Source organism: Narcine bancroftii, chromosome 10 (genome assembly GCF_036971445.1).
Source record: "Narcine bancroftii isolate sNarBan1 chromosome 10, sNarBan1.hap1, whole genome shotgun sequence".
Classification (NCBI taxonomy): domain Eukaryota; kingdom Metazoa; phylum Chordata; class Chondrichthyes; order Torpediniformes; family Narcinidae; genus Narcine; species Narcine bancroftii.
Window position 1 is genome coordinate 17,296,807 of NC_091478.1, and position 20,288 is coordinate 17,317,094.

At 43.6% G+C, this 20,288-nt stretch overlaps 1 protein-coding gene across 1 annotated transcript in view; it reads right to left on the minus strand.

Annotated features, from left to right (window-relative positions):
• The window catches only part of pdzd8 (PDZ domain containing 8), a 150,177-nt gene extending 130,126 nt beyond the window's left edge, over positions 1–20,051 (minus strand). Inside the window, exon 1 of the mRNA XM_069900039.1 lies at positions 19,016–20,051. Coding sequence (XP_069756140.1) covers positions 19,016–19,806 — 791 coding nt within the window. The 5' untranslated portion in view covers positions 19,807–20,051. The remainder of the gene's footprint in view (positions 1–19,015) is intronic.
• Positions 20,052–20,288: the final 237 nt, after the last annotated feature.

A 20,288-nucleotide genomic window follows, 5' to 3' on the forward strand; every position in this document is an offset into this window, starting at 1 on the left:
TTTCCCCCCCCAAACACATCATGCCTTAATACAGACTTTCATTTGTTTTATTACCTTGTGGAACATGGCATTTGACAAAACAAAAATTCCCCACCTAGCAGAAACGTCAACACCTTTTATTACCCAATTTATTCTTGTGGTTAAGAACCTTGCAACATTTGATCCAATGCTTCAAAGGTTGCTTTGTGAGCCATTGCACATTAATGCAGATACGTTTACAAGCTGCTGAACATTTTTTTTCCCCCAATGCAGTTCCCTGGCCTATTCTACGAATAAATATTTAAACAATGCACATTTAAAACGTGGCTATAAGATCAAAGTATCGCTTTAAGCCCATTTAACCCAAGTGCAACAGCTTTGAGACGACACTCCAAGGCAGCCTCAAACTCCAATTTTAAATTAATTGCCACGTTACACCTGGCATCGTGAGAAGATTCATTTATATCAGCTGTCCAGCGAGTCAACTTTATATTGCACACAGAAGTACAAAGGAGAAGAGCAAATTGCATGTTATAGCGTAATGAAAGATTAGCTAATACCCTCCAACAGCAGCATGGAAACACTGTAGTGAGGTTAATTTAGAAGTCTTGATGGCTGTGGGAAATAAACTTTGAACCTGTTGGTGGGCCAATTGCATACTAGAGCATCTCCCCCAATGGGAGGAGCGAGTAAAGAGTGTGGCAACTGTGGGCTGGGTGCTTTTCCTCCGCAGCACAAAATGTAGATGGAGTCAACAGACAGGGGGGAGGTTCGTGTGATGTTCCAAGCTGAATTCCCCTACCTCTTTCAATTTCTTCCAGTCTGGGGAGCAGTTGCTCCTGTATCAGGCTGTGATGCACCCAGACAGGATAATTTCAATGGTGCCCCTGTTGACGTTGCTAACAAACATGGTGGACATGTCCAGCTTCTTGGATGTCTTAGAAAATGGGTGTGTTGATGCACTCTCTGGTCTGGCATGTTGAGATGGTAGGTCCAGGTTAGATCATTTGAGTGACTTGAAGTTGGCTCTGCCTCCACTTCAGCACCATTGACGAGGACAGGGGAAAATGAGCTCCAACCCCTACTCCTGAAGTTTAAGCAAGCACGGAGAAGTGACCACACCTGGCCCAAATTTGGGACAAACTGTGATCATCTGTACTCTGAACTTTCACATCAGTGTACAGCAGAAACCACTTTGCAATGAAGTAAATTGTCAAAACAGACAAAATCTAAAATACCTTTCAAGCCCATGAGCAACATTAAGAAGAGCCTCAAGTTAGAACTACATAGAGAAAGCTTGACAGCAACTTTTAACCATTTGCAGAGGAAGATTCCAGTCTCTGGTAGCAACAGAGGAAAGCAAATCAAGCCCAGATATACTCTTGCAGGCACGTTGGTTGAAAAAACAGTTCCTGTGCTTACTGTTCTATGCTCAACATCAGCCATTCTCAACAGGGGATCTCTGCACCCCCCCCCCCACCCACCCCCCCATCCCACCCCAAATTTGATTAAATGCTTTTTTTTTACTTTTCACCTCAAGTAACACAAATATCTTTTATACGTAGTTGGTAGGAGAGAAGTACTAAGAAACCAAAACCTGACTACTTCAAAGGGGAGTCCATAACCTTTGAGCAGAGTCCTGGGGGAGGGGGTGGAAAGGGGGCATAGTAAAAAAGGATGAGAATAGATGGTCTATATCAATAACAGGGCTTGTTTTTGGGAATGCAGAGAAGAAAAGCTTGCTGGTGGTGCTTTTATCTATCTCAATGCTCTGAGATAAAGCATGACTATTTTAATCTGTGACATCAGAAGCATGGTTCAAGGGAAACAGTTAATGCTGCATGGCATCTGAGGAAAGGTTAATTATGGTCAAAAAAGCGATATATCTTCACACACTATGTTTTAAACTCCATACATCATAACATAAAACTGTAAACAGCTAAAAGGGGACTACAGTAAAACATGAAGGTCTGCAGACACAGAGGTTGCAGTAAAAATACAATGCTGGAGAAACTCAACAGGTCCTCGATGTAGAAAATATAAAGGTACATTATCAACACTTATGAGGCCTTCATCAAGGTATGAAAAAATGTAAGCATGCGCCTGAAGAAAATTATGGGGGGGAAGGAGCACATTCGCAAAGACAGGAGGTAATAAATGGACAAGGGAGGGAGGGCACACCAGCAAGCAGGGAAAGGAGGGATGGCACTGTGAATGGAGAGGAAACGGGGTGGAGAGCTGCAATAAAGGCAAAGGGAAGATAGGGAGAACAGAAAATAGGCGAACAGAAACCAGAGAAGTCCATTTTAATGGTTGGAGAGAGTCTGGACAAAAAAAATTTAAGAGTTGCTCCTCCAATTTATTTGTGGGGGGGGCAGGGGGTGGTGGTAGGACAATACACAAGGCCATGGACAAACATGCCAACATGGGAGGGGGGCAAAGAATTTAAGTGACTGGCCACTGGGAAGTCCCTGTCACTGATGCAGACTAAGCAAGGGTGCTTAGCGAGGCGATCTCCCAGTCTTTCCAAGGTAGAGAAGGCCACACTGGGAGCACCAGATGCAATGGTCAACTCCAACAGATGTACACATGTACTAAGGGAACTAATGTTTACAAATGTAAGTGCATCTTACTGGTTGGTACAAGGTCACTACTGCATGATAACAATCAGCTTAGTCAGGGTGTTACCAGAACAAATGTCACAGACCACTGAACAGGCCCTGTCCTGTGTCACCACTCTGCTAGTCAGGAATGAGGCTGGGGAACTTGTGAGCAGGCATACTCAGTGGTTGTACCTCAGAACAGGCAAAGATAAGGAGAGTTGGGGACCTGAGGGTGTAAGGAAAGGAAGAATCTGGTCATAACCTCAAGGAGTAAGGGAAGATGTCGGTTCAAAATATTTCAAAAGATGCATGAAATTTACATTAATGAGATCCCAATGGTCGCAACCCAAAGTAAAATCTCCACAGAGTTGGAAACAATGTAATTTTTGACACAAAATGCACAAGCCCTATTTGCTCCAGCAAGTAGCTTGCTGAATATGCAGAGATATTAAACAACCTAGAAGCGATTAACATAAAGCTCACAAAACAACAATAAATCAGAAGACAAGAAATAAGACAAGAAATCAGCCAGCATCAAACCTATTCAACAGGATCATGGCTGATCTGGGCATGAACACTTACCCACATTCCCCATGACCTTTAATTCCCCTTTATCCAAAACTCTATCCACCTGCGTCTTAACTATATTTAATGAGGTTGCCTTTACTGCTTCGTTGGCAGAAAATTTCATAGATTGACCACACACTTGGAGAAGCAGTTCCTCCTTATCAATCGTAAACCCACTCTCAATGAGCCAATGTCCCAAGTTATCGTCTCAAGCCAGAAGAAGCAATCTTCCTCTTCTATCTTATCTATTCCTTTCATCATTCTACACTTTTTTTACATCTTCACCCCCCCCCCCACCCCGATTCTTCTGAATTCCTTTGAGAGTTATTCAATCGCTCTTCAAAAGGTAACCCCTCATTTGTGGAATCATCTTGCTGAACCTCCTCTGTACCACCTCCAAAGTCAATATATCCCATCTGGTAAGCAAACCAGAATTGTTTGCTGTACTCCAGGTGTGGCCTCACCCTGTGAGGAGGCAGCAAAAGGTTAGTGTACCAGTTAGTGCAGCACCTGCAACATAGGTTCAAATCCGGTGTCATCTGCAAGGAGTTTGTAATATTCTCCCCCGAGTCTGCATAGGTTTCCTCCCATCCTTGAAAACATACAGGGTTGTAGGTTAATTGGGGTTTTGGGACAGCATGGGCATGGAAGGACCCGTTACCATGTGGTATGTCCAATTTTTTTTTTAATTAATCGACTCCCTGCTCTCAAATTTAATCCACAGCAATGAAGGGCAACATTCCATTTGCCTTCTTCAGTACCTGTTGTACCTGTACTTGCAAACTAACTTTTGTAATTCAGGTCACTCTCTGTGGTTTTTCACCATTTAAATAATAATCTGATTAAATTTATTCCTTCCAAAGTGCTCTCCCTCCCTCATCCACCTCTTGCCTGAGAGTCTGTGCTCCCTCCCCTGCCGCTCCCTGCACTATTTTTTTTAGACACCAGTCTACATTTTACACATTTATCGATGGAGGGCTCAGGCATGAAATGTTGGTTATGTACCTTTATCTTTGCTACTTAAAATATGCTGTTTGACCTGCTGAGTTTCTCCAGCGTTGTGTATTTACTTAATCACCACATCTGCAGTCTATGTTTTACTTGACTTCATGACTCGGCTTCGAATCATGGGTCCTTTACCGGCATCACCTACGGCTCCTAGAACGCTTCCACCAGCGTTGTCTCCGCTCCATCCTCAACATTCATTGGAGCGACTTCATCTCCAACATCGAAATACTCGAGATGGCAGAGGCCGACAGCATCGAATCCACGCTGTTGAAGATCAAACTGCGCTGGGTAGGTCACGTCTCCAGAATGGAGGACCATCGCCTTCCCAAGATCGTGTTATATGGCAAGCTCTCCACTGGCCACCGAGACAGAGGTGCACCAAAGAAAAGGTACAAGGACTGCCTAAAGAAAGCTCTTGGTGCCTGCCACATTGACCACCGCCAGTGGGCTGATATCGCCTCAAACCGTGCTTCTTGGCGCCTCACAGTTCGGCACGCAGCAACCTCCTTTGAAGAAGACCGCAGAGCCCACCTCACTGTCAAAAGATAAAGGAGGAAAAACCCAACACCCAACCAACCAATTTTCCCTTGCAACCGCTGCAACCATGTCTGCCTGTCCCGCATCGGACTTGTCAGCCACAAACAAGCCTGCAACTGACGTGGACTTTACCGCTCCATAAATCTTCGTCCACGAAGCCAAGCCAAAGAAAGAAGACATCTACAGTCTTTCATGTTTTACTTGACTTCATGTTTACTATTGATATGCTCCATCCACCAGCCATTCCCCATTCACTTAGCCTGTCTATATCTCTCTGGAGACTCTACCCAACGTGCTTTTCCACTCAGTGTCATCAGCAAACTTAGATGCATTATGCTTGGTCACTCCTTCCAAATCATCTTTGCACACTGTGAGTAGTTATGGGGCAAGCATCCATCCATTTTTGAAGAATATTTGGGATCTGCTTTGGAATAAGCGAGAGGTATATAAACAGGTATAGGCAACATGGAGCAAACAAGATTCTTGAGGTGTATTTAAAAAAATGCAAAAAAATCCTCAAGAAAGAAATCAGGAAGGCAAGAAGACGCGAGGTTGCTTTGGCAAACAACATAAAGCAAAATCCTAAGGGTTTCTACAGGTATATGAAGAGCCAAAGGACAGTAAGGGAGAAAATTGGTCCCCTTGAGGATCAGAGTGGTTATCTTTGTATGGAGCCTAAAGATCTTAAATGTTTTTTTTCTTCTTCAGTATTCACTCAGGAAAAGGGCACAGAGCCATGGGAAGTAAGGAAAACAAGCAGTGAACTCATGGAACCTTTTCAGATTAAAAAAAGGAGGAAGTGCTTGCTGTTTTTAAACCAAATAAGGGTGGATAAATCCACAGGGCCTGACAAGTTATTCCCTCAGACCTTGAAGGAAGCTAGTGTAAAAATTGCAGGGGCTCTGGCAGAAATATTTAAAATGTCCTTAGCCATGGGTGTGGTGCCAGAGGATTAGAGGGTAGCTCACGATGGTCCATTGTTTAAAGGCTCCAATATTAACCCTGGAAATTATAGGCCTGGTATCAGTAATAGGCAAATTATTGGAAGGTGTTCCAAAAGATCAGATATACAGTTAGCCATGGACTGATTAGTGATATTCAACACAGCTTTGAGCATGGTAGGTCACGTTTAACCAATCTATAGGGATTTTTTGAAGAGGTTACCAAGAAAGGTCATTAAGGAATGACTATGAAGTCAACATGGACTTTAGTAAGGCCTTTGACAAGGTTCCACATTGGGAGGTTAGTCAGGAAGGTTCAGACACTCTGTATTCATGGTGAAATAGTAATCTGGATTCAACATTGGCTTTAGGGGAGAAGCCAGATAATGGTAGTGGAATGATTCCTTCTTAGACTGGAGGGCTGTAACTAGTGATGTGCCTCAGGGACCATTGTTGTTTGCTATCTATAATCAATGATCTGGATGATAATGAGATAAATTGGATCAGCAGATGTACAGAAGGCAAAGTTTAGAGGTGCTGTGGACAGCAAATAAGGCTTTCACAGCTTGCAGAGGTATCTGAACCAGCTGGAAAAATGGCAGATGAAATTTAAAGTGAGATGTTGCATTTTGGAAGGATAAATGAAGGTAAATGGTAGGGCAAGAGGTGTGCAATAGTTCAGAGAGATCTGGGAATACAGATACACAATTCTCTGAAAGTGGCATCGCAGGTAGATAGGATTGTAAAGAGACCTTTATAGCATACTTTCCTTCATAAATCAAAGTATTGAGTAGAGAAGTTTGGATGTTATGATAAGGTTGTACAAGACATTTGTGATGTCAAATTTGCAGTAGTGGGTGCAGTTTTCATCTGCTAACTACATAAAAAGTCACAAGATAAAGGAACAGAAGTAGGCCATTTGGCCCATCGTGTCAGTTCTGCAAATCCACCCTGACCTCATCTGTTCTCCCATCTCGTTCCAAATTCTGGCCTTTTTCCCATATCCCTTGATACCCTGAATAATTAGATACTTATCAATCTCCCCCTTAAATTCCCCAATGATCAGGCCTCCACAGCTGTATGTGGCAATGAATTCTACAAATCCACGACCCTGTGGCTAAAGAAATTTCTCCTTCCAATTCTAAGACTGTGCCCTCTTTTCCTGGATTCACCCACCAAGGGAAACAACTTATTCATATCTACTCTGTCCAATCCTTTCAGCATTCAAAATGTTTTAATAAGATCCCCTTTCATTCTTCTATACACCAATGAATACAGTCCAAGAGCCACTAAACATTCCTCATATGTTAGATGTTTCAGGAATCATCCTGGTAAATCTCTGTACTCTCTCCAACATCATTACATCCCTTTTAAGATAAGGGCCCCAAAACTGCACACTGTACTCCAAATGAGGACTCACCAGTCCCCCATAGCGCCTCATCAACACCTCTTTACTTTTATACACTATTCCCCTTGAAATGAATGCCAACATTCACTTTCTTTAATGCTGATCCAACCTGGCGGTTAACCTTTAGGTTATACTGCACAAGGAGCCCCAAGTTTCTTTGCATTTCTGAATTCTGAATTTTCTCCCCATCCAAATAATAATCTGTCTGTTTACTTCCTCTTCCAAAATGTAAAATCGTACATTTCTCAACATTGCCTGTCCCGCATCGGACTTGTCAGCCACAAACGAGCCTGCAGCTGACGTGTACTTTTACCCCCTCCATAAATCTTCGTCCGCGAAGCCAAGCCAAAGAAAAATCTCATCTGCTATTTTTTTTGCCCGCTCTCCTAAACTGTCCAAGTCTCTGTTCAACCTTTTGGTTTCTTCAACACTTCCTACTCCACCACCTATCTTTGTGTCATCTGCAAACTTAGCCACAAAACCATTCAATCCATAATTTAAATCATCAATATACATTGTAAAAAGAAGCATCCCCAACACCAACCTCTGTAGAACACCACTAGTAACCAGCAACCAACCAGAACAGGATCCCTTTATTCCCACCCTTTGCTTTCTGCCTATCAGCCAATACTCCACTCAATCTAATATCTTTCCTGAAAGTCCATGGGCTCTCATCTTATGCAAAGCCTTATTGAAGGTCTTTTGAAAATCCAAATACATAACATCCACAGCCTCTCCATCCTACTTGAGATTTCCTCAAAAAATTCCAATAGGTTGGTCAGGCAGGATCTTCCCTTCATAAAACCAAGCTGGCTTGGGCCTATCAGGCAATGAACCTCAAGGTATTTTATAACCTCGTCCTTGAGGATCGACTCCAGTAACTTTCCAACTATCGACGTCAGACTAATAGGCCTATAACTTCCTTTTTTTCTGCCTCCCTCCTTTCTTACAGTGGAACTTCATTTTCAACTTTCAAATCCTCCAGAACCATGCCAGAATCTATTGATTTTTGGAAAATCAATTCCAATGCCTCCACAATCTCCAAAGCCACCTCCTTCAGAACCCGTGGGTGCACCTCACATGGCCCGGGAGACTTATCTATCTTTAGTCCATTCAGCTTACTAAGCACTATCTCTCTAGTAATCCTGACTGTACTTAATTCTATTCCCTGAGACCTCTGACTATCAGGTATACTGGTATCATCTTGCTCAGTGAAGACTGATGCAAAATACTCATTTAGGTCTTCTGCCATCTCTTTGTTACCCATTTTAATTTCTTAAGCATTATTTTCAATCTATCTTCTATCCACTGTCTCTCTCTTTTACTTTAAAAACTCTTAGTATCCTTTTGTGTGTTATTTTCCAACTTCCTTTCTTAATTCATCTTTTCTTTCATAATATCTTTCTTTGTCTCTTTCTGTAAGATTTTAGAAGTTTCCCAATCCTGTTTTTCCATGAATTTTTGCTTCCTTATCTGCCACTTTGTGCCATTTTTGCATTCATACTTTTCTTTTTTCTTGGAACATATCCTGTTCCTTCTTTATTTCTTGCAGAAATAGCATCCAAGTCTGCTCTGCCATCTCTCCATCTAGCTTAATTTTCCAGTCAACTTGGGCCAGTTCCTCTCTCATACCACCATAATTTCAATAATATTGAAAGAGTGCATAGATTTACCAGGATGTTCTCCAGACTTCAGGAACTGAGATACAGGGAAAGGTTAAACATGTTTAACCTTTATTCTCTGGAATGTAGAAGAATGAGGAGAGATTTGATTAAAAATATACAAAATTTTTGAGGGGGGTAGTCAGAGTTTTTTCCACTGAGGTTAGGTGAGATACAAATCAAAAGACGTATTAAGGGCGAAAGGAGAAAAGTTTTTGGGGGGAAAACTTCTTCATGCAGAAAGTGGTGGGAGTGTGAAATGAGCTGCAAGCTAAAGTGTGAATGTGGGCTCAATTTTCACATTTAAGAAAAATTTGGATAGGTACATGGATGGGAGGGGCATGGAGGGCTAGGGACTGGGTGCAAGTGAGTGGGACGAGGCAGAATAGTAGTTTAGCAAAAACTAGAATGGCCTAAGCGTCTGTTTTTCTGTCCTGTAATGTTCTATGTCTCATTATTTCTTCCTTAATGACGGCTTCAAGCATTTTCCCACCATGGACATTAAAGCAACTACCCTTTAGCAGCTATTCCTTTTTTATTAAAAAAAAGAAACAAAAGGCAATTGAATAACCCACTTGGTCCCTCGTCCTTGATCATAGCTGATTTGCCCGAGTTCCCCCAAAGCCCTCATTTCCCCAATTTTCTAATGTTATCTACCTCCCATTAAATATTTCTCATAAACTCAACTACACAGTTCTCTGGGACAGAACATTCTGGAGAAGTTTCCTCTGCAGGAAAAAATACAATGCAGACCAATTTTAAATGGCATCTGCTTTTTCAAAAAAATATATAAGCCACTTCTCTGGTTCGAGTCTCCCTCGCTGCAATGTTAAGTATACTTACAAACACATAGCACTGAAATAAAGAGAACCATATGATCGTAGATCTCAGCTTTGTTTTTCCTCTCATTTACAAAACCTTAATGATCTATCACTTGTAAACTGCACAGGGTGAAGTTTTGTACATTGGAGGCAGCCAATTGTAAAATAGACGTCACACTCACCATTCCCACTCTCAAACTCCAAATATTACTGTTGAATGGCCAACTAGCTTTGTAATTTAACTAACACATCAAGTATTTATTATTGCTCTCAACTACAATAATCCTCATTAATACTTACATCAACTTTACCTCAGATCACTGCTTGCACTCTACACAAGTAGTACAAAATAGGTCCAGGTGAAAAGGATTAAAAGAAAATCCCTATAATGGTTAAATTGGCCTATTATATCTTCTGGCCTATGCTAATTAGTTTAATCAGTTCTGGTTCAATACAGAAACAGCTTGAATTCAATACAAAAAGGATGATTAGGGATAGGATAGAGGACAAGAATGGAATTTACTCTTGGAGTCAGAGAAGTACTAAATGAGTATATCAAGGAGGGGGACGTGGAGAATGCTCATGCATCAGGGCATTTTAAGATGAAGAAAGAGGTGGTGTTGGGTCTTTTGAGGAGTACTCAAGGGCATTCTGACTGCTTGCTTCACTCTCTGGTATGGAGGTGCCAATGCACAGGACAGCAGCAACTGCAAAGCTGTGAACTTGGCCAGCACCATCACGGGCATCAGTCTCCACTCCATTGAGCATATCTACAAAAGGCAGGGTCTTAAGAAAGCAGCCTCCATCCTCAAGGACCCTCACCACCCAAGGCATACCTTCACACTGGTACCATCGGGAAAATGATTATAGGAGCCTGAAGCTGAACACCCAGCTTCTTCCCCTCTGCCATCAGATTTTCGAATGGACAATCAAGCACAGACACTACCTCACTTTCTCCTATTTTTGCACTAATTTATTGATTTTTTAAATGTATCTACAATTTTATTGGAATATTTGCACTGAAATACTGCTGCAAAACAACACATTTTGTGACATGTTCATGACAACAAATTCTGATTCTGTATGCCTTGAGACAAAATGATATAGAACATTTCAGCACAGAAAAACAGGCCATTCCACCCTTCTGGTCTGTGTCAACCAATAAAACTAGCAAGTCCCACTGACCTGCTCTCATTCCATAACCCTTCAGACCTCTCCTATCCATGTATTTATCCAATTTATTTTTAAAACTCAAGACTGAATCTGCATTCACTACATCACTCGGAGAGAAAAATTTCCCCCTAATGTTCCCCTTGTACCTCTCCCCTTTTAGCCTGGCACCCTTCTAGCACTTCACCTCAGGAACCACTCAAGCTGTGAGTCGTGATGGTATCTTTAACCATGGAAGGCAAGTTCCCTCTGCCTATTTATTACCCTAGCAAACAATCATCTCCGGTGTGGAGACAAAATGGAATTGGGAGTCCCAGTTGATATCCTTCCCTCCCCAGCAACAGTCATTTGTATTCCAAGTTATTGAAAAAGGCAAGTGAAAAGCCTGCTGGAGTCTTGACAAAGATATGGATTATCCTCAATTGTGGCAAGAGAGGTCCAAGAGGACTGGAGAGAAGCTAATGTTGCACCCATGTTCAAGAAGGATAATTTGAGTATTGTTCTATGTTTATTAGATGAAACACTAAAGTCTGCAGATGATTGTCATAAAAGCACACAGAAATGCTGGAGTAACTCAGCTGGTCTTACAGCATCCATAGGAGGTAAAAATATATTACTGACGTTTCAGGCCTGCGCCTTTCTTCAAGCAAAGGACAGAAAGGCATCAGAATAAAGACAAGGCTGGCTGGGGGGAGGAATCCAGGCCAATAAAAGGTGTTAATTGATATGATAAGAGGAGAGGTAAGAATTGATTTTGGCTCTGTGAAAGGAGAGGGAGAGAAAGAGATAAACCAGAGCTGGGGGACGGCAATGGGGAAAGAAGGTGCGGGGAGTTAACGGAAGCAGGAGAAGTCGGTGTTAATGTCATCTGGTTGAAGTGTGCCCAGATGGAAGATATGCAGGTGGGTCTCAGTCTGGCAGTGTACGAGATCATGGACAGGCACATCGGCAAGGGAATGGGACAGGGAATTAAAATGGGTGGCCACTGGGAGCTTCAATGACATACATCAAACCAACTAACATCCTTTTCAATGCCATACAAACAGTAATTCTTAACTTTTTGTTCTGAACTTAGCATATATTTAACTAAATCGATCTGGGGTAGAGCTAGGGTAGACTCAAACCAAGCCCACACTGTGCAATCATAAATATTTTATTACTTGTGACTGAATCATGAAATTAAATACATCTTAAACAACATGAACTTCTGCTTTCTACAGTAACTACCAGAAATGTTCCTGATGTAGTAAGCTATTTTTAAACCCGAGAAGCCCAAGGAAATTGCTGCCACACTTCTCACCCTCCCCCATGCCTGGTTCACTGGCTGAGCCTTTGTACAGTGACACAAAAAGCTTAGTAGAATAAATGCACCTCAGCTCAAAAGAGGGGATGGAATTTGTGACAAGGCTGGTCAGAGTATTCAAAGTATGCTGCAATCTGATTTTAAATACTCTGCACCAAGTATAAACTCTAATTTAGGAGGGCACAAGAGACTGTTGGCGATGCAATCTGGAGCAAACAACAATCTGTTGGCAGCAACGGGAGTGAGGGGGGGGGGGGGGGGGAGGGAAAAAAATTGTCAACATTTTGGGTCAAAAAACCTTCATCCACACCATTGATTAAGGCTTTCAACCCAAAACATCAACAGTTCTTTTTATTCCCGTAGAGATGCTGCTTGAGTCATTCCAGCAGATTGGTCTTTTCTTTGAAAAAAAAACACTAATTTACATGCAGAAGGATAAAGAGCAATGTAATAATTATGCAGGGCTTCCCATTCAGAAGAGAGCAGAAGGGATCACTCCACATCAAAATTGAATATCTAAAAATATCCCAGAGTGTACTTGTTGATTTTATTTTTTCCATGAACCCAATTTCTCCAGGGACCAGACAATGGAAAATGTATTTACACTGTTAAATATCTGTACCTGTGCAATTGCGACTCTCCTGTGATAAGTACATGAAAAAGACTGGGAATCAGGGACAGAGCAGAGATGACCTGATTGATGCAAGAGTTTGATTTTCAAATGCACTTCAGTAGGATATTCCACAAGATGTATTTGGGTAGAATGGAGGTTTCAGGGCTCGATGAGGAAGTGTTAAATTGTCTCCTTGCCATTATGTGCAATAATAATTACAAGAATCTTTTGGTTAATTTAGTCATGCAACAACTGATATGAAGAACTTCAAAATTGCTTAAAGGTATTGGAGATACAAGATGACTAAGTATAAAGGTGACATTGGGTCAGAATCAGAATCAGGACTTATTGTCATGAACAAGTGTTCATAGTGTAAATATACGTCTTATAAGCATCTTACAATATTACTGTAAAAAATAAAATAATAATAACAAGAGTGCACAAAAAGTAAGACAGTGTCTTGGTTCATTGATTATTCAGGAATCTGATGGCAATGGGGAAGAAGCGGTCCTTGTGCCGCAAAGTGCTCGTCTTTAGGCTCCTGTACCTTTTCCCTGATGGTAACAGAGTGAAGAGGGCATAGCCTAGGTGGTGGGGGTCTTTGAGGATAGAGGCTCCTTTTTTAAGGCACCACCTCATGTCGATGTCCTTGATAGAGTGATAGGCAAGATTTACAAGTGAAGGTAATGCTGACTTTGGGAGCAGTGCAAAGGCTTGTGTGTACTTATGCTTTTCAGAGGTCACAGATAAATCATGTTTTCCACCAGCAAACAAACACAAGCCACTACACTGTTCTCAAAGTCAAGTCAAAGACAGGATCATTCACAGCTCTCGGGAGCCTTGCCTACGGATCTTTGCAATCAGTAACTGCTGATAACATGCCATTTAGTGTTCCAAGCTAGGATACAGAAGTAACAAATAATTCCACCGGTTAAATGGACATCATTCAATGTTTTTGATCAATAGAATGTTTGTATTCGCAACAGGATAAGTCATTCCACCTCATTCCAGAAGGTTCAGACATCTATAGAGGACACACAATTTCACAGGCATTCTGCAATCTCCTGGCCATAAAAGTGCCCTTATCTCAAGGAAGCTGCTTCCTGCAACATTTTCACTTGAATCAATTGCTGGTCCCTCTGCCTTCTGGGAGGATTCTGCCAACCCTCCCAGTAACTGGGAGCGCTGGTTGTATCATGATGTGACCTGTAAAGGTTGCCTCCCATGGTCAGAGCTACCAGGAAATGTAAATATAGTTTTGGATGCCACTTATTACAATGCTATTTCAACACCAGCAACCCAGTTTTGAATCTGCCATTGTCCGTAAGGAGTTTGTACATTCTCCCCGTGTCTGCGTAGGTTTCCTCCGGGTGCTCTGCTGTCCCCCCACCTTCAAAACATATGGAGTTGTAGGTTAATTGGGGTATTTGGGTGGCATCAGTTCATGGGCTAGATGGGCCTGTTTCCATGCTATCTGTTCAAATTTTTTTTTTTAAATAAAGTTTAAAATTTATAATTCTTAATTAAATGCTTTTCTCCATTTCATGTATTTATCAAGAATTTCTGCTGGTATTTCTGGTCACCTACCTTTAAGCAGAAAATCTACTGAAGTCACGCGAGGCTATAGAAGCAGGGATCAGAGAATCCAGGAGTAATTGGCAAATTTCCATTATTCAGAAGAGGTGTCTCTAACCCTTTAGATAAAATTTAGTTTCGCTTCTGGTCTTATTCAAATACGATTTTTCTGTGAGTGAACAGCACCAATCATGATTCAGACAAAAGTGGTTGGAAAAAAAATTTCACCAGAGACACATTTTAGTCATTTGGCAGAACTGGATACAAGAAATACACTGGGAGGGTGTTCAAATATCCTGCACCAAAATGAGAATACAACAGTAATATATGTTGTTAACTCTTCTGGAAATAAACAAAATGTGTTTGTGATTTTCATCTACACAAAGTTGAATTTTCTGGCATTCCACTCTAGAATTGTACATTTATATAAAACAAGCAATAAAGTGCCCAGTCATGCAACATTAAACGACAGGCAGCAGGGAAAGCAAAAAAAGATACTCCATGTGTAAGATGTAAGCAAACACAATAAATTCAATCCATTCTTTCTAAGATAGTGGATTTGAGAAGAGCACGTGTTCCGATTAAACTGAAAAAAAAATCTAAAATTAAAGTGTTTGACATAACTACCTCATATTTAGAGAGGATGAAGTCTGTCTCAGATAATAAAGAAAATTGGCAATGGAACATCTTCAACTCTTTAAGAAATCAAGGTGCTGTGTACCTAATTAGACTGATTTGCTACCTCTCATTTTGCACTACGACTTGAGACAAATCCCCTCACCTCTCCTTCACCAGTGCAATATTTTTACACCTCACATGTCGATATCCTGTTGTGTCAGAAAGGCATGTTGAAATTATTGAGAAGCCAAGGGTCCCTCAAAATGTGGTTCACCCTAAATCAAGAAAAACAAATTTCCTAAAGGTCCACATGAAAATCCAGAACTTCTGAAGCTCCCTTTAGAAATGGAAGGATACAACCGGATGGTGATGTCCAAATAAAATGTGCAAGGTATGCGCACATGAAAATGTCACAGATTGGTATTAAAATCACGTACTATTTGTTGATGTTTTAATTCTAGCCAAATAACCTCGAAGGAACCTTACAACTTCAATGTAGCCTTGATCTGAATCCAAGTACCTGGGGATGCCCCATTGCACCAGTGTTCAGAGGTGGCTGATTCTGTGCAAACATACAATAGTCTCAAGAAAGGGTCTTGACCTGAAACATTGGGTGTTTATTTCTCTCCATGGATGCTGATTGATCTGTTGAGTCTCTCTCCCACCCCCACCCCCACAAACCTCTCTGTTCCAGAATCAACATCTGCAGTTTTCATGAGTCTTTTATACAATATTCTTGTTGGAAATTTACTTGTGAAAGCAATGCACCAAGGTCATAAGACTGGAAAAGGCAGCATTAAAACTGCTTGTCTCACCATTCACAGGTGCTCTCTAATTATTGAATGATTCCTGGCTTGACTTCAGCTGACTGACTGACATCCTATTCAAGCGCTATGTTATGAAGAATTACTTCACAACATCTACAGAAAAACGTGCTCTTCACAATTCTGATGCTGCATCTTTCTCAATCTGCCCAACACTGTTGTTTCAGCTTTGCTTTTTGCTGCCTGTCAATGTCATTCACAGAAAATTAGGGTTTTTTTTAAGTTTAGAGAGGCCTAATTCATGAAGTAATCTTCCTCAGTTCTGTCACTTTGCACCAAGAATCTGCTTCTCCTTCACAGCTTAGGTACTAGAATGGGGCCTTTGTGCCAATAGGCAGCCCCACATTACATCAGATTCATCATGACCTCAAGAGGATTGGAGCTCATCTACTTTCAAGTATTCTATCTTTATCCATTCACAATCTTCCAGTATTCAAGCAGAAAAGAAGAAACAAGATCAGGTATCCATTACCTGACAAACATTTCCCCACCTGTGATAACTCTACACAGGTTACTCATCAATCATGTTTCAATGTTTAGGGAGAAATCCTACCCATCCTGGAGACGAGTACATAATACTCCCTGGGTAGTGAACCACATAGCAAGACTGACTAACAGAGTTGCCAATGCACAGGACGGGGGAAAAAACTCCAGAGAGTTGTTAACTCAGCAGTGGCATCACGGACACCCTCTTCACACTGTGAACATCAGGAAAGAGGTACAGGAGCCTGAAACCCAGCAGCACATCTTCCCCCTCTGCCATCAGATTACTGAATGGACAATGAAGCACAGGCACTACCTTACTTTAACCTATTTTCTTGCACGATCTATAATTTCTTGAAATGTCATTTATCTCCATGTTTTGCTCTGTAATGTGGCCACAAAAGAACAAATTTCATGACATGTTCATGACAATAAGTTCTGATTGTGAAAACAATATTATGAGGACAGCAAGGAACAACATATCCAACTATTTCCAAGTTCAGATTTATTGTCAGAGTACATATGTGACATCACATACAGCCCTGAGATTCTTTTTCGCCCTGCGAGCAAGGCAGAATGACCACTTGCTGCAGCCTCAAGTGCATCACAGCGGAGACCCCAATTCCTGGAGTGGAAAGCTCTGCAAAACGTAGTGGACACAGAAAGGGCCATCACAAGCAAAAACCTCCCCCATCATCGAGAAGATCTCCGGGGAACCTTGCCGTCAGAGAGAAGCAAGGATGCACATCACCCAAACCACGCTCTGTTCTCACATCAGGGAAACAAGACTCGCACCACTGCTACCCCTCCACCATCAGACTCTTCAAACTCAATCAGGGACTGGTTTAAGGGCCCCCTGACTTTGCACCTTATCGGTTTATTTTCCCTCTGCCTGGCACTGTCAGTTGGTGGACACGTGCACGTGGATCCCATTCAGATTGCATGACCAGGTCATTCGGCCTGGTCCACAGGCCAAACCAAAGAGGTGGTCAGTGAGGTCAGGCATGTTCTCTGAGGATAAATGGATACCACTTATGTGGGATGCATAAACCGCAATCTTTATACGAGAGGCATTTTGTCAAAGTAGGGTGAGCCCATAAATCGCAATCTTTATGTGAGAGGCATTTGAAATCAAAGTAGGGTAGGACCCATAAACCGCAATCTTTACGCGAGAGGCATTTGAACTCCAAGTAGGGTAGGACCCATAAACCGCAATCTTTACGCGAGAGGCATTTGAACTCCAAGTAGGGTAGGACCCATAAACCGCAATCTTTACGCGAGAGGCATTTGAATTCCAAGTAGGGTAGGACCCATAAACCGCAATCTTTACGCGAGAGGCATTTGAACTCCAAGTAGGGTAGGACCCATAAACCGCAATCTTTATGCGAGAGGCATTTGAACTCCAAGTAGGGTAGGACCCATAAACCGCAATCTTTACGCGAGAGGCATTTGAACTCCAAGTAGGGTAGGACCCATAAACCGCAATCTTTACGCGAGAGGCATTTGAACTCCAAGTAGGGTAGGACCCATAAACCGCAATCTTTACGCGAGAGGCATTTGAACTCCAAGTAGGGTAGGACCCATAAACCGCAATCTTTACGCGAGAGGCATTTGAACTCCAAGTAGGGTGGGACCCATAAACCGCAATCTTTACGCGAGAGGCATTTGAACTCCAAGTAGGGTGGGACCCATAAACCGCAATCTTTACGCGAGAGGCATTTGAACTCCAAGTAGGGTAGGACCCATAAACCGCAATCTTTACGCGAGAGGCATTTGAACTCCAAGTAGGGTAGGACCCATAAACCGCAATCTTTACGCGAGAGGCATTTGAACTCCAAGTAGGGTAGGACCCATAAACCGCAATCTTTACGCGAGAGGCATTTGAACTCCAAGTAGGGTAGGACCCATAAACCGCAATCTTTACGCGAGAGGCATTTGAACTCCAAGTAGGGTAGGACCCATAAACCGCAATCTTTACGCGAGAGGCATTTGAACTCCAAGTAGGGTAGGACCCATAAACCGCAATCTTTACGCGAGAGGCATTTGAACTCCAAGTAGGGTGGGACCCATAAACCGCAATCTTTACGCGAGAGGCATTTGAACTCCAAGTAGGGTGGGACCCATAAACCGCAATCTTTACGCGAGAGGCATTTGAACTCCAAGTAGGGTAGGACCCATAAACCGCAATCTTTACGCGAGAGGCATTTGAACTCCAAGTAGGGTAGGACCCATAAACCGCAATCTTTACGCGAGAGGCATTTGAACTCCAAGTAGGGTAGGACCCATAAACCGCAATCTTTACGCGAGAGGCATTTGAACTCCAAGTAGGGTAGGACCCATAAACCGCAATCTTTACGCGAGAGGCATTTGAACTCCAAGTAGGGTAGGACCCATAAACCGCAATCTTTACGCGAGAGGCATTTGAACTCCAAGTAGGGTAGGACCCATAAACCGCAATCTTTACGCGAGAGGCATTTGAACTCCAAGTAGGGTAGGACCCATAAACCGCAATCTTTACGCGAGAGGCATTTGAACTCCAAGTAGGGTAGGACCCATAAACCGCAATCTTTACGCGAGAGGCATTTGAACTCCAAGTAGGGTAGGACCCATAAACCGCAATCTTTACGCGAGAGGCATTTGAACTCCAAGTAGGGTAGGACCCATAAACCGCAATCTTTACGCGAGAGGCATTTGAACTCCAAGTAGGGTAGGACCCATAAACCGCAATCTTTACGCGAGAGGCGTTTGGACCCATAAAGAAAGGCAGCACCATGCCTTGGCACTTTATCGCGCAAGCCCGTGCCGAGGGAGGACCGGCATGCCTTGGCGACAGGGCTCCCCCGCAGCAGGGGCTTGTCTGGCGAGTTCGTGCTGTGACTCGGGTGGCGGCGGCTCCTTGCTTACCTGATCTTGTAGTTGGGCAAGGTGTGCTTGCGCTTGATGACCCGCTTGAGCTGGTTGACGATGATGGAGGTGAGTTGCGGCATCGGCCGGCCCTCGAACTGCGACCTCACCTCGAAGTCGATGAAAGGGTCGTCCACGAAGGCGAACGACCAGTGGGTGAAGGGGCGCCGGGTGAACTGAAGCCTCAGGCGGCCCGCCACCTTCCGCATCTTGACGAAGAGGTAGGCCGACTTGCCGAAGACCAGGTCGACGTCGATGGCCAGGTGGAAGCCCCCGTGGTACTCGAGCTCCACTTCGAAGTTGAGCTCGTCGGGAAGAACCACGCCGGCGCCGGCTTCGTCCTCGGGCGAGACGGGCTGCCGCAGCCGCGCGCTCCGCAGCACCGGCAGCGCGTTGCCCAGCGAGACGTCGCGCAGCCTCAGCCCTTCCAGCAGCCGGCCCGCCGTCTTGGTCTGAAGCAGCTCCTCGAACTCCACTTTGATCTTCTTGGTCAGCCAGTGGCGGACGATCGGGGTGTCGCGGAGCTCCCGAAAGAGGAACAGGAAGATGGCGTTGAGAAAGTGGCAGCTCTCCGGCTTGCCGGTCCCGGGCGCGGAGCCCCTGGGCTCCGGGGCAGCAGGAGGCTCCTTGCTGCCGCTGAGATAGTCCTTCAGCGAGGGCTCGACCACGGGCTTCACGTACTGCACATGCCGGGGGACCGCCTCGGCTTTGCTCCTGTACAGGAACCAAACCTGCAGCGCCACGACCCCCAGAGCCCCGGCCAGTGCGGACAGCAGGATCACGTAGATCATCCTGCTCCTCGATCTGGGTTTTCTCGCTCGCCTCTCAAGCTCTCTTCCCGGTGAGATCACGCTCGGCGCTCCATGTCGACACGGCCCGCGGCCGGCCGCACAATGAGAGGCTCCCTCCTCCCCTTCGCGGACGTGCGCAACGCGCCCCGCATTCACGCAATCCACGGCCTCCAAACCCTGCCCAGTGGCCGAGCGATGCTGCGTCAGCCCGGATCCAAGTCAGCGAGGGCGCCGTCAATTTCTACTTCGGGATTTATTTTAAAAATAAAATCTCCTGGTTTCCCCAACTGCAATTCGAGTCGTCGCCAAAGGCAAGGAACTCGGGGCAAAGACTGAGGAGCGGCGCCAATGTATTTATCAATTAAATTAGAGGCGTTTGAAGTCCAAGTAGGGCGGGACCCATAAACCGCAATCTTGATGCGAGAGGCATTTAAAGTCCAAGTAGGCTGGGACCCATAAACCGCAATCTTGATGCGAGAGGC